The sequence below is a fragment of the Vombatus ursinus genome, unplaced genomic scaffold (genome assembly GCF_900497805.2).
Source record: "Vombatus ursinus unplaced genomic scaffold, bare-nosed wombat genome assembly UNPS02014778.1, whole genome shotgun sequence".
Classification (NCBI taxonomy): Eukaryota; Metazoa; Chordata; class Mammalia; order Diprotodontia; family Vombatidae; genus Vombatus; species Vombatus ursinus.
Window position 1 is genome coordinate 26,206,046 of NW_020954556.1, and position 15,179 is coordinate 26,221,224.

At 40.9% G+C, this 15,179-nt stretch overlaps 1 protein-coding gene across 1 annotated transcript; it reads right to left on the reverse strand.

Annotated features, from left to right (window-relative positions):
* Window positions 1-491: 491 nt before the first annotated feature.
* Window positions 492-8,536, reverse strand: LGALSL (galectin like). The gene is made up of 5 exons (XM_027865524.1): window positions 8,355-8,536; window positions 7,320-7,391; window positions 7,091-7,179; window positions 6,069-6,246; window positions 492-3,926 (listed from the first exon to the last, which is right to left on the reverse strand). The coding sequence occupies exons 1-5, from the start codon at window positions 8,388-8,390 to the stop codon at window positions 3,783-3,785; spliced, it is 519 nt and encodes a 172-aa protein (XP_027721325.1). The 5' UTR covers window positions 8,391-8,536; the 3' UTR covers window positions 492-3,782.
* Window positions 8,537-15,179: the final 6,643 nt, after the last annotated feature.

Sequence of the window (15,179 nt, forward strand, 5' to 3'; positions counted from 1 at the left end):
CTATGCAATGAAAAGTCAAAGTTTATTGTCTATATGTGACCCTCCAGGTATTTTTTTCTTTTTGTCCCTCTCCTGATTCCCAGATGCATGCTTTAAAAACAATGAAAAGAAACTTAAGAAATACAATCTCAAAACAATATAGACACAGCTAGTATCACATTCACTCACTCAAATATTTCTCAAACACCTGGCATGCAACATTTCCTCTATCTCTTTCCCTATGTCCCCTTTTTCATTCTTTACCCCAATGGGCCTAGTCAGTGTTAGCCATTCCCACAAGTGATGGAGATCCTTGTTTAAAACAAAACCAAACCAAAACCCAACTCCTTTACATACTTTTCTCCCCTTAAAACACTAGCCTTTGACTGGTTTGCTGACACAGCTAAATCACTATCAACTGGCTATGGGTTGGGGTTTCAGAAAGAGAAGTGTGGAACACTGTTTTGTTTACTACAACATGGTACTTAAGGTAAATTAGAAGATGTGGAAAATATTTTGTACAAAATGCTTTTTTATTTTAGTGCAAATAATTTTCAGCAGTGACATAAGATAACACATTTAGCAACATTTTACACCACACAGAAAATAAGAAAGTGTTTCTTTGAAAATCTCTTAAAGGAATTCTATCTCTACATGAATGTTTAAGAATGTCAAGGCTGTTTCTGTCAAGGCAACATTTCTCCTTCCCTCTTTTTTGGGGGCAATTGAATAAAATGAAGATCATTTTATCAATTTTATGAAGGAACCTTAAAAGGAGTTCCAAATGAAGGTCAGCTTCACTGGAAACATATCCAAAACAAAATCTTAAAGATAAGTTCCTTAGTAATTCAAAGAGCCGACACCAATTTCAATTCTGTTTTACGGACACAATGTTGTAGGAAGGAAATAACAGATTGTCTAAAGCAAGGGTTTTTTAACTTAGTGACTCGTAAACTTGTTTTTAAAAATACTTTGATAACTGTATTTCAATATCACTGATCTCTTTTGTAATACTTATTACTTTATTTTATGCCATTAAAAAATCAATCTGAAAAGGGGTCCCTGGGCTTCGCTAGACTGCCAAAGGGGGTCCATGAAACAAAGGTTAGGGACCCCTGGTAAAGCTTACTTTATCTTTCAATAGTCTAATTCTGATATTTGGGATTATTTTAATCATGTTGGAAAATGAGGGCTCTGGTACTCAGCAACTGCCTACATAACAACATTTTCTTGTGAAATTTTAAATTGTTACCTTCTCATCTTCATTTCCCACCTTAGACCTCACAGAATGATGTGAGGTGAAAATTATTTTCAAGTTGCAGCTAAAAAAATGATTAAAACCACAGGATTATTCACCTTCCAGTTTAGCAGCACTTGAATCAAGCTCTCTCACAGCTAAAATGCATTCCTGAAAAGGCTTATTATGGGCTCTCAAGGCCCTCTCTGAGTTGAGATGAAAGGGTTAACACTGCACCTTTGCGGCTAAGCTGCCTAAAGACCCGTTAATTGGTTCAGTGATAAGTAGGTAGAATTGAGTTGTTTCCAGCCGGTTACACTCAAGTGCCCTCTATTTTCTGCTGAATTTTGTAGCTGGCGGGCTACCTTCTAAAGGTGATCATTTAATGATGAGCAGAGCCCAGTTATGCTATAAATAGCTACAAACTCTCTTCAGAATAAGGGAGGCTTACACTTCTCTAAGGTGAGAAAAGTTGATCAAAGGCAGTCTAGCCAAACTAGTAAAACTCTTCGGAGCAAAGTGGATCTGAGGAGATAATGAATCTTCTTATATAACACAGTGAGACTGTGTTAAACAGTTTCCGAGATGGGGAAGAATCCTCAAACCTCATGATTTTGGTTTTCTTTCCTTTTTTTTTTTTTTTTTAAAGATTATACTTTGGTGCTGAAACACTGTCTACCTTCTTTCGACATGTGGAAATGACCTGGTCATTTCCATTTGTCTGCATGTTGTGTAAAATAACTAAAAAGCAAACATGACCGTTAACAAGACTCGATTTTCTACCAACAAATCTGAATTATATATAAATACACCTCCCCCACCCTACCCCCACCCCCCACAGCCACTCTTAGGATCACGAGGTTTTAGAGCTGGAAGGGACCATAGAGACCACCATCTACGGCCAGAGAAGTACCCAAGGTCACACAGATAGCAGAGCTGGGAGTCAATATGGAGTCCTGCTCTCCATGGGACCTTACTAATGCGAAGTTCTAACCAATGCCACCAGCACAGCCTGGGAGGGTGGAGCTCAGAGGCCAGTCCTTAAACCTTCCCTCCATGGATAGTTACAGTACTTTCTACATCTCCTTAGAGAAACCGAACCCATTTATCAGCTCAGCCAGTATGTGGTATCAAAACTCTGCTGAGCCTAAAATTGTCCACACTCAAAAGCTTGACAATATGAGAGTTAACCCTTTGAAACAGAATTACTTAGTTGGGATCCAGCCTCAATCCTAATCTTTCCTCCTGTAAGGATCAATAGAGATGGAAGATAATCGATTCTGTCAGTCAGTCAGCCAAAGCAGAGGAGGCACTGGTTAGGGAAACTGCTAAGAGTGACATATGAAAGGAGACCTATGTTCTGAACTCTGAAATTCGGCAGCTGTTATTGGTACAGCGTAAATATTATTAACCTTATTTCAAAATCCAGAAAGTTCTCTTGGTACACTTACTTTGCTATCTATCATGTCACGAACACCCTCTTTATAATAAGTTGAAAGTCCCTGTAAAGTACATTTTAAAAAATATTGTCTTTGCAATCACTTCATAAGTATTTTCAATTAACTGAACAATTACACAATGAGCTATGGTATAAATTCCAAGAAAATGTGGGAATATACCCATAGGGAAGCCATATTATGTATTATGTCAATTCACAGAAAGGAGCAAACTCAGGGTAAATGTAGTTACATGTAATGACCAATAGCATGGGAAATAATTTTAATTAAATTACTGCAAAGCTCTCCCCACTTCCCCCAAAGCATTTAGAGCAACTGTTCCAAAGGAGCTTAATTTTAGGGGTGTAAAGGACACCACCAGAACTCAATTATTCAAATAACTGTATATGTGTTTCAGAAGCGATAAAAGTTTACTTTATCCCATGGACCTAAGTCATTTGTACATTCAAAACTTCATGACTTGCTGTTCTCTGTATGTACTCAATAACTGCTTGTTTTTCTAATACATACACTGAGTATAAATAAACTACCAAGAAAGCTTTAAAAACTGTATTAATATTATGCTGTGCAAAAAACTTGAACAACCTACATTCTATGTAAATACCCTGACTAAAATGTTATTGGTTGTGCTACATGAATCTACTTCAGTGCAGAAACTGGTTGCACAAAAGAAAACTTTTCTGTGTACCGTATTTAAAATTATTAATATTATTACTACTATTTTAGCACTTTTGTTTGCAGACCTCCTTCTGCAAAGGAAAGATGAATGAATACACTGCTGCCAATTAAGCCCCAAATCCCAAATGACCCCACACCCATTCTAGTTTGATAGGAACAAAACCCAGCATAAATGTATTACTTTGCTCCAGGACATCGGCTCAGTGTCTGTTACCCAAAAGCTCTCTTCAAGAGGGTAAACCCCAGTTCAAGTCTTCATTTTGGGGTTAAACTGCACACACAGAAGAGACTGGGAAGTGTGTCTTTTTGTTTGTTTGTTTGTTTATGTTTGTTTTGTTAAGTCTCCATATCCTGGTAGGATTGCCGTTCCAGACAACAGAGGGTGGCATCTGCTCCTATTTGGAGTAGGGACAATGATCTGGGCACCCAGGTCAGCCAAGTTTAGTGATCTGAAGGTCTCCATTGATCTTTATTGTGTCAATTGAGGACAGTGTTTCAATTCGATGGTAAAAATCAAAAAGCTGGTGTCCATCCACAAATACTCTAAATCGTGGGTGTTCACAAAGAATTTCCACCTGGGAAAAACAAAATGACAAATTAAGTACGTAATTTCAATGATTTGGGCCTAACACATGATTTTGTAATTTCTGGAAAGGCAGTAGGCACATTTTATAGATTTACAATTGCTTCTGCCTTCAAACACTCGACATCCAGGAAATGATGCTGCCGTTGGCAGGAGTGTGATATGGTATTTAATGCCACCACTGATTACCCACCTAACTTCTACCACTAATTTCATTAGGAGCTTCCTCCTGAAGTAAAATGATTCTATTACTTTGCCAGAAGTTGATATGTCAATTCCTACTGGACCAACTTATAATAAAAAAGAGCATAATAATAAATAGCGTAATAAGAATAGTTGACATTTATATAACACTTTTAAGGTTTGCAAAGCACCTTACACACATTATCATCAGGGCCTTTGTGGAACAAATATCCTGCTTCCATACTGGAAATGCTAAGCCTTCTTTCTCTCTTTCTTAACTACACCTTAAGTAATTTACCACAGGGTGTAATTAATGGTCTCTTGGTATGTTTTTATTAAGAGACAGGTGTTCACCATGTAAGGAGAGACTCCACACAGCACATTAGTCACATCTAATTAAGATGATTATTGAGGTGATATTAACATAGAAGGCCCTAATTTTAGTTCAATTGAGTGTTGCGTTATTTTAAAATGTTGGTCAAGAAGCTTTAGTTACTCCCATCCAGAGGCCACATCCTGGAATCCCTCATGCTGGTCACAGTCCCACATATGGCAGGTGAATGGGCACAATCCTGGGCAGGTCTGTTTCTCACTTTCTCTATCTGTAATAGTAACTACTGTCATTTCTACAGTTTCAAGTTTGCAAAAGTCTTATCTCACTTCATGTTATTTGAGGCTTACAACACAATCTTGTAGGAGGGGGGATGATCGGCATCTATTATCACCATTTTATAGAGGAGGAAACTGAGGCCAAGATAGTTTAAGTGACTTGTGCCTGTTCATACTGCCAAATGTCAAAAGTGGGATTTGAGCCCAGGCCTTCTTGATTTCAAGTACAACACTGTCCACTATACTGTTTTGCCTCTATTTTTAAGATGAGAAAAGGTAATTATGTCCTCATAAATCTCACGCATGGCATTTTCAAGATAAGGAATGAGGAGCAGTAGATTAATGGCAAAATTTTATTCAGAATGAGATTATGATAATGATGATAATAATTAGCATTTATACATAGCATTTTAAAGTTTGCAAAACATTTTGCAAAGATTATCTCATTTGATCTTCACAACAACCCTGGGAAGTATGTGTTACTGTTATTCTCATTTTACAGATGAGGAAACTGAGGCAGGCGGCAGTTAAAGAGACTTGACCAGAGTCACACAATGAATGCCTGACGCTGGATTTGAAATCATGACTTTCTGACTCCAGGCTCAGGGTGCTATCCACTGTACCGGCTCACTGCCCATAGAAAGAAACAGTCCCTAAGAGGTCAATGAGAGTTTTGTATAATTAATGTGCATGTGACACGAAGCCCTTAAACCATAGCTGCCAATTTTGGGACATACGCTAACAAGAGGCATCACAAAACTTTTATCACTAGCTTCCCATACTTTTAAATCACAACAGTGGGAGAAGGAAAGGCTGTATTATCCTGCCACTCTCTAGTACAGTCCCAAGGGCATAAACTGTGGGAGAGAGGTGGCTATGAATAGGCTCGTGAAATAATAACCACAATTTCTAAAGAAAAGTGGAAATTCATGAGAAAGTAAATTGTTATTTAATGACTGAAATATTCAATCCCTGAGGAATAATTCAAAGAGTCATTATGCTTAGCACAGTGCTAAGTCTGATGGGGAGGGGGGCCAGTGGGGATTTGTGTGTGCGCAAAAGTATCTATTCCTAGTACTCTACATTCTTTCTTGGGTTCATGGAGCCCATACAACTTATTCCACAAACAACAATAGTGACTACCATTGCAAGCATTAATGTACAACACTTAACGCTTTAAATATTTAATATTTAAAATTTTAAATATTTACAACTCTTAGACGGCCTACTTCCTGAATGTGCAGCAAACTTCAGCAGCTTGGATATTTCTCCACCCACCAACTAGCAAGCTACATGTACCAAACCCCTGTGCAATTGGTAGTGCACCGTTCTCTGGACTTACCCTAAACGGCTGGTCGGGGATGAAAGGAAAATAAGGAATTGCTGATTGTTCTTCACCTCTTTCTCCAGATATACATGAATTTCTGAGCAGCTGCTTATCTGTAAATACTGCTTTCAGTTCAATGGCCACATCTGCAGGAGGGTCTTTGGAATCCCCACACGTCAAACTGATCTCAAAACTGAAAGAATAACACAACCAACCTTATCTATATGGGATCAGATAACTTGACATCCTTTCTAGATTATTCAGGCTTTTAAATTTTCTAAGTCAACTGTGCTGCCTGCCAGCTGAGCTAGGGAAAGAAAAATGTACTGAAGGGAAGAGGGATTGAAGTTATTGATTTTGGATGATGTATAGATTTTCAATTGTCCATACTATTGTTGTTCTTCCTGAAGGGGTGTCGCTGTCTGCCTTCCCCGCTCCTCCACCAAGGAACTCCTCTATACATCCTAATCCAACGCTGCTAAAACTCTGAGTAACCAGAAACAGCCCCAGAGGTTGACCAAGGGAACAATAACTTGCCGTATTTGGCTTTCCTTGAATTTTGGTGGTGGTGAGTTCCTTAAGTCATGTCCTGGCTGCATATAACACATAAAAGAATGATGAAAGGATCCTAACCCCCTCTATGGGTCAAAGGGAAAATGTGTGTCTATATTTATAATTCCTGATAAAAATAGCTGTCTGCAGAAATGATGGATGGGATTCACACAAATTCTTTTCATGGGAACATGGTACTTTCTTGGCATTTCCTTGGCCAGGAAATGTATCCAGAAGCAAGAGAAGCACTAGACCACAAGGGAGAGAGAAGTTTTATTTCTCTGCTAGGCACTCCAATCAACATTCCCTGATAAGGACAGTGATTCTGATGATTTTTTAAGTCTTATTTTTATTGATTTTTTTTTTACCATCACCTTTATTTCTGAACACAAACTGTGCCCCTCCCCCATCTTCATAACAAAATTTATAAAAGCAGGAAAAAAGAAAAGCAATTCGGCTAAACACAGACAGCGATTAAGCCTTACCTCTCAGGGTTGAGGTCTACAATCCCCATCACTAAGATCTTCTTGCCCGGCCTCATCCCACCTTTAATATGCCCACAAAACGGTACTATCTAGAAACAGCAAAAAGATAACAGAAGGTTGGTGGCTTATCTGCAGAAGGCTTGAGGACCTGGTCCATACAGAATACAGGGAGAAGGAAGCAGGCCAAAAAAAAAAAAAAAAGAAAAGAACATAAAACAAAATTATTTACCAATCGTGGAAAGTACACATCTGTTTGTACAGGAGATCCCAAGGAGTTGTTTAAATGTCCATCTTCTAGTTTCTAAAAATAGAAACACAAGAGATTCACTTTCAGAAGTCTTTGGTGGGAGGCAAAGGGAGAATCCGGGGAGGGACAGGCCAGGGAACTACAATCCCGGGCTGGACTACAGCTAGATTTTGGGATTCTCTCTCTTCTTCCATCCCTTATATACTTTAAAAAAAAAAAAAAAAAAAAAGGAGAGGGGGAAGGATGTCCTTGAAACAAGCTCTGAATGTTTCCAGTAGGATCCAACTCAAATCCAAAGTCCCACGGAAGTAACTCAATTTTAAGGCCCCAAAGATCCAGGTCAAATGAAAGGTTTCACTAGTCCAGCTCAATTCTCTCGGACTTGACACTGCAAAACCTTCACCTGCGGAGCCGCCGGGGAGGCCCTGGTCTAACCTCAAACCTTGCCCAGGCTGGGGACGTGGCTCTCCTCTACCTGGAGCAAAAACTCTCAACTTCCTGCAGGCAGGCCCCGGTCGCCGGACCCAGAGAAAAAGGGGGAATCGTCGGACGTGTGGGTGAAACCCACCGTGCACGTGCGCGCACACTCTCCCTAAAGCCCATCGGCTCCTACCTAGCACCTGGCCGGTGGGAGGGGAAGCAATGGGACAGGGGTGGGGGTGGCGGGGAGCAGGCATCTATCTCCCCCACCTCTAGTCTCCGCCTAACCATTTCCAGGCCAGGTCCACCCTGGGCTACCAGCTCCTTATTCGCCCTCCCCCGATCCCGGCCGCGCTACTGCGGGCCGTCTGCATGCAGCTCCGGCTCCAGCTAACAGGTATTCGGGATCCAGGGACTTCCCCCAAAAAGAGGCAGGGGGGAGTTGCAAATTAAACCCACCCCCCTACTCCCTTCCACCTCCAGCAAATCGCGGCAGCGGGGGCCGTCTCCGCTGCTCTGGCCCCAGCAGCTGGGCGCCCGGGCTGGACAGGGGGCCGCGTCTCCTTCCCTCCCTCCTGTGCGCCCTGTCACACTCACCACCTCCGCGTCTCTCTCGGCCACCGATCCCGCCATCTTGTTGCACAGCCGCGGGAGCCGGGGGGCCCGGGGTAGGGGGGAAGAGGGAAGGGGAGGGGTAGGTGCAGGGGGGAATGCCCGGGTTCCGCTGCTTGGGGGAGGGGGAGACCCAGGTTCGGAGCCGGGCTCCAGCGCGCACAGCTGGGGCTCCTGCGGGCGCAGCGCTGGCGGGCGGGCGCGCGCGCGCGCTCACACCCAGACACGCGCAACTCACAAACACACGCACATACACACTTGGCGCTGACCTGGCAAGACAGGACAAGGGGGGAAGGATGGAAAGGAGGGGGGACGAAGAGGGGAGCTAGGATGGGGAGCGGTGCTGGCAGGCTGCGGCTCCCCCCCTCTTTTTTTTTTTTTTTGCAGTGCCCGGGAGCAGCTTCTGCTTCTTTTGCTGCTGCTGCTGCTGCTGCTGTTGCTGCTGTTGCTGCTGTTGCTTTTGCTGCTGTTGCAGCTAATGGTGCTATTGCAGGAGGACAGAAGGTGGAAAAGAAAGCCGGCGAGCCGGGCGGGCTGCAGGAGGCATATAAAGGCCCAGCCCCGGGCCCAATGGATTACCAAGGCGAAGGAACCGGGAACAGGGCGGGGACCCTGGCTGAGGCTGTCGCGGCTTGTTCTGCTTGCCCTGCCCCGAGGCTATTGGACGGTGGAGGGCAGGCAGGAAGCTGGGATGGCCTCGAGGGTGTGCGTGTTCGTGTGTGTGGATGGCGGGGGAGTGGGTCTCGTTTCCTGCCCCCAAACGCTTGTGCGTGTGTGAGAGAGTAGGTGTGTATTGGGAAGACGGAGTGGGGGAGGAGATAAGAAAGAAAGAAAGAGCTGTAAGGTCTGAAGGCTATCTGCCTGTCTGGTCACCCGAGGTGCGGACCTCCTGTGGCCGGTAGGAAACCCTATGCCCTCTTTTTAAGGGGCACGTGCTGTAGGGACGCCCTACTCACATTCCCACCTCCGAGAAAGGGGCATCTGTGTACGTGTATGTGATAGCGTGGAGGGTGGGACGCTCGGGTAGAGGAGTGGAAGGGAATTTGCCAGAGAATGGGTACCCTCCTGATCCCCACTTTGCCTTAGCACCTTAACACTTATAAAGAGCATGTACCCTTTGTGTAGATAGAACCAAAGGAATCTGGAGCTTTTTGATGTCTCTCCCCCATTAGAATGTGAGCTCCCCGAAGTCAGGCACTTGGTGGTTTCTATAGATAGTTTTTATTTTTTGCCTTTGTGTTCCATTTGTTTAGCACTGTGACCGGCACTTAGTAAGCACTTAATAAATGCTTGTGGACCGATTGTCCTAGGAGTAGACACCACATGTGGTGTGGAAGAGTTGGAAAGAAATTTAGCAGTCTTTTAATCCAACAACCTCATTTAAATAAAAGAGGATACACCAGAGAGGTGACTGGCTCAAGGTCACATAAGTAAATGCAAAAGTGGGATTCAGACCTCTCCCCATCCCGGGCGCCATCCGCATTTAGATTGGCCTTATAAAGGACTGCAGAGTTGGGGGAAGGGCGACAAGCAATTGTATTTTGGAAGGAAGGTGTCAAAAAGGTCGGGAAAGAGGGGTCTTTGCATCCCACCGGCTCCCCTTCTCCCATGGAGCCCCCCTTCTCCCAATCCCACCCATTCCAGACCTAGAACACGGGCAGATTTAGCCAGAGGTTTTCAGACACAGCTTTCACACCAAATTGGACCTTTTCCCTGGAATTTTATGGAACTAGGGATGTGGTATAAATCACAGGAACAACATTGTAAGGGTTAACGTTTAGGGTCTTTTGCTGGATTCTTCTACAAAACTAAACCAGACATTGTATTGACCTATATGAGAACTTCACTAACCCTAGTTTAATCTGTCACCTGCAGAGCTAAGGAAATTGCTGGGAGTCCTCTTTGGTAAGAGGGGGAACCACCCAGAAGGTGATAGTGGGTTTTTTTTTTTAAAGCACCAAATTCCATTGCTACTTTTATACATTAGGCAGATTATGTAATTCCCAGATAAAGCCATATCTCCATGCTATATATTAGGTGACATCCTTGGCTCAAACATTCCACTGTGTGAATCACTGGGGTGTTTTATACTAACAACCAAGGGAGCATGTGTGACCTAATAACAAACTGAAGGCAGCCTTCAGAGGTTTCTAGTTTGCCTCTGCCCACTGCCTGAGTAACCTTGGATACATCCATATTTTCATAGCAGCTTTTCCACACTAGTTTCTCCTTATAGAATAGCCAAGTGGGGTGGGAGAATTACCTGTACTTAAAGTCACTTTTAACCCAGTTTGCCTCAGTTTCCTCAACTGTAAAATGATTTGGAGAACTAAATGGCAGACCACTCCGGTATCTTTGCCAAGAAAACCTCAGATGGGGTCACAGAGAGTCTAACACTTCTGAAAGGACTGAACAACAATAATATTTATAAATGACATTTATGTTCTCAGCTGTGTGACCTAGATTGATTTAGAGGTCTAGGCAAGGTGGATATCATGGTTCCTGCACAATTGTTGTCCCAGCTGCTTGCTTCTGGTTTACCAATTCCAGTTCAGTGACTTCTATGTCATTAATTCAGGAATCTGTGACTTTGTTAGTGTGATTATTGCCTCCACCAATGTAAATCACACCTTTTCTTCAACTTAAGTAGGTGTTCTTCAAGAGTTACCATGACCGGAAATCATTACCCAGCAGCCAATTTGGTGACAAGCTTTTCTGAACTCAGCTAGGCTGGTCATCAGATGATAGAGACTTGTATCTTGTTAGGATCAACTTGGCAGACTGAGAAAGACCATGCTACTTACCTGTATGACTTTGGACAAGTCACTATAACCACTATGGGACTCAGTTTCCTCCTCTGTAAAATGAGGGGGTTGTACTAGATGGTCACCTAAAGTCACTTTGAGCTCTACATCCTATGGTCTTAAGTGGTTTATTATTTCAAAGAGTTTTTGGTAGTTCTTTTTATAAAGTGAATAATTATTTTCAAATGAAGAATAATCCTCTTGATTTAAGTCTGGATGTTCAAATACCAGGTTTGCTTAAAGTAAGATGCCTGGCATGGTAATATATTAAGTATGCTTAAAATGTGTTAACATGTTAACATACTATGTCAATATTTGAATCAATTATATAATATTGTATATACTTACAATATGTTAGCATGATAACAGAATATGTTAATATTTGAATATTCAGTCAGTAGGAGAGTAGTTTTTGAATATGGGTCATAGGAAAAGGGGACCTACATAAAATATAGTTCTAATAGCTTATGAGAGACAAACCAGAGCAGGCCAATGCCCCTAGTTGGGAAAAAACATTCATAAATTGGTGAATTTATGTCTTAAGTTCTTAGTGAAAAAATAGGTTACAGGACTCATGTTTTGATTATTAGTACCAGCATATTTAAACATTAATGTTCTGCCCTTTAAGATGTAAGCATATGATATTTTGACATAAAATTTATTCATTAACATAATGAGAACAACGGAGAAATCTCCAATTCCAAATGAGTGCATTTTTAGAGTTTACCAAAAAGTGTACACAAAACCTTATAGTTAATGTATATGTTAACTTGTCTTCCCTGCTGTGGACTTTACCCTTAATATATACCCTTAACATATAATATATAATATCCTTAATATATGGACTATACCCTTAATATATACATTTGTCTATAGTGTCTATTAATTTTTTTTTCAGATTTATCATATCTCTATATTATACATATCCTGTTTATATGTAAAATCTAAACTTAGATGTCAGAGGTATGTTTCTTTTCATTTGGAAAATTGTCGCGTACATGTATACAACTAGAGCCAATCTCCCCTGCCCCTTCCCCTAAGCAAGGAGCAAAAGGACTTTATTTCACTGTCATCCAGGTGGGCATCCTTTCCAATTGAATGGTATGACACCATCCCCAGGGTTTTATTGATGCCTCTTACCCCTCTGCCAATCCTGTGGGATTAAGGTCCATACTCTCTCGCTATGGGGCATGAGATCATAGGTTCATAGATATAGAACTAAAAGGCATCTCAAAGCTCCTCTGACTGGTCCAACTATACCCATTTCCTATACCTGCCACCCCCACCTTTCACTGAATTTGCTGGAGGCATAATCAGCTAGTTATGGTTCTGTATACAACACACAATATTATATAATAATTCAATTTTTTTAAGGGACTTTAATACAGTTTTTTCCCTTAGCTTGCTTTCTAACTCATGAGGTATACTTGCACAGATAATAAAATATATGGAATCAATGTTTATCCAGTTAAGCAGGAGAGTGGAAGTTTTTCAGATTCTTTTAGATACCACTCAATTATTTGAAGTTTTTTTAGATAAAACTTAATTATTTCAAAAACAATGGTCATCATCATCAATTATTAGCACATTATAATACCAAAGTAAGTGTGAACAACAAAACTTGACACAACTTTACTTCAGCTTTGAACATTTCATTCTATTTTGTTATATGCAGTAGAAGAACCAAGTTATTCAACCCAGGAAGTGTGATTTCTAACAATCTGTACTATAAGATAATACTAACAAGCACATTCCTAGGGAGAATTCACAGCTTGAAAAGGTATGCTACGCTTGTGACCTTGGGGACTTGGTAGCATTACCTTTTTAACATTTCAGTAAGTACCTCTAGTTCCATCACTTTTTATTCATGTTCTTCTTTTCTCCTCCATCACACTGACCTGTGAATGAACAAAAGTCCATACTGAGTGAGAAATAGTGGATTGTTATTTTAAGAAGGACATTCTTAATCGGATACTAATGGGAAGAGAATTCTTACAATTTTTGTAGCATGAAAGGAAGACATTTGGGGATTATTCTCAACAGACCAATGGAACAGGCTCAGAAAGGCAAGGGGAGGAGGGAGGGATAAAATCTGATGTGCTTTCATCCTCTTGTACATACCTCTTGTTAATTCCAGGAGGTATATCTGTTGGCTTTCTCTTACTATAAAGGAATGTGAACAGGACTTCATAGTGCTTGGGAGGCCTAATTACACTTACGTTTCTTAGCTTGTTATGCTTGATGTTTCTATTCTCATTTTCTGGTTTATGGTCCTTTTATTGTCTGTTTTCATTTTATTGCTGTCAAGTAATATGAAGTGTTTCTTAGTTTTGTTAGTTTCATGGAAACTTCCCTAGGTTACTGGGCGGAAACTGATCAAGATTTTGATTTAGCAATCATCTGGGAACCCTGACTAATGAGCAAAAAAAACACAGGAAGAAGATTGCCATGTTTTAATTGCTAGAGAAAACAGACTTGAGTGACACAGATTATTAAAGTGCTTTAGATGGGAAATAGCAAAGAACAAGAATTACCCTAGAACAAACCACTTTTGATTTCCGAGGGCCTGTAACGGCTAAGCTAAACCACAAAGGATTTGAATTTGGCACCCAGGTTTGGCAGACAAAATGTGATGTCTGTCAAAAATGCCACAATTGGTTAGGTAGTTTCTTATTTAAACATGTGCACACACATACACACACACACACACACACACACACACACACACGCCCCTCCTTGAATTTATATTGTGCAGGATGTATCTCTGATACTTTCCCAAGTTCTGGACCAACTTACATTTTAGTTCATAAATTTTGTTATCTGCTGCTCTTGGCTGGCAATATGCAAAATGAATCTGAGGTTATCTGTAGAAATGGCACCTCTCTGGTCATGTCCTCATAGTCAATGAAATTAATGTCTGAGGCTCTTGTCCAAATAGTTCAAGTAAAAAATTTGCTTTATCTGGCTAAAGTACATGTTGACTTGGATTATTTATGATTTGCTCGCCCCTCTGACTCTGTTTACACAGTGAAAGACTATATGACCCTAGGCAAGTCAATTTTTTTCAGTCAACAAACATTTATTAAGTACCTTATACATATAAAAAAAAAGTCCTGTGGTTTTTTTTAGCTTCATCTTTCTCATCTTTATTTTTTTATTTGTAATTTATTTATTTTTAACATTCATTTTAAAAAATGTTGTGTTCCAAATTCTCTCCTTCCCTTCCACCCACTGACAAGGCAAGCAAAATGAAATCAATTGTCCGTGTGAAGTTACGCAAAACATTTCCATATTATCCATGTTGCAAAAAAAATAAAAATAAAAATAAAAAGCAAGAAACAAAGTGAAAAGGGTATGCTTTAATTTGCACCCAGAGTTAATCAGTCCTCCTAGAGGTGAATAGCATTTTTCATCATGGATCCTTTGGAATTGTCTTGGGTCATCGTATTGATCAGAGGAACCAAGTTTTCCACAGTTGATCATTGTTACAGTATTACTGTTACTGTGTACAATGTTCTCCTGGTTTTGTTCACTTTGCATCAGTCCTGGGCAAGTCAATTAACCTTTGTGAGTCTCATTTTCCCCATCTGTAAAATGAAGAGATTGGCCTCTAAGGTTTCTTCCAGCTCATACAGAATTGAGATGGAAAATCCCAAATAGCCATCTGCCTTGATCAAACTCAGTTTCTTTCATGTCTATCTAAATAACCTCAGTTGACTTTGGAGACTGTACTTGGGTGTTCACCAAACTAAGGATTGATTGAGGCTAATGAAGGTTGGAATTCACCACAATCTGTCCACCCTGCTATCCATTGCAAAGTTGCAGAAACTCCACCTGCAATATTTTAATTGGACAAGCTTTTTTATGATTGTCAGTTGGGTATAAGTTTTTTTGGGTTATGTTTTGCATAAGACCCAGTCCCCATGTTTATGAAACAAAAGAGAAGAACCCTCCAGTAAATACTTGCTCTGATGTCTCATCATGGCATCGAGGTGACCCTGGGGTC

Coding starts and splice junctions, on each gene's coding strand:
- LGALSL (XM_027865524.1), bottom strand. CDS start 8,390: ATGGCGGGATCGGTGGCCGAGAGAGACGCGGAGGTG. Junction 6,247..7,090: donor GTAGACCTCAACCCTGAGAG/GTAAGGCTTAAT, acceptor TTATTCTTTCAG/TTTTGAGATCAGTTTGACGT. Junction 3,927..6,068: donor TCCCCGACCAGCCGTTTAGG/GTAAGTCCAGAG, acceptor TGTTTTTCCCAG/GTGGAAATTCTTTGTGAACA.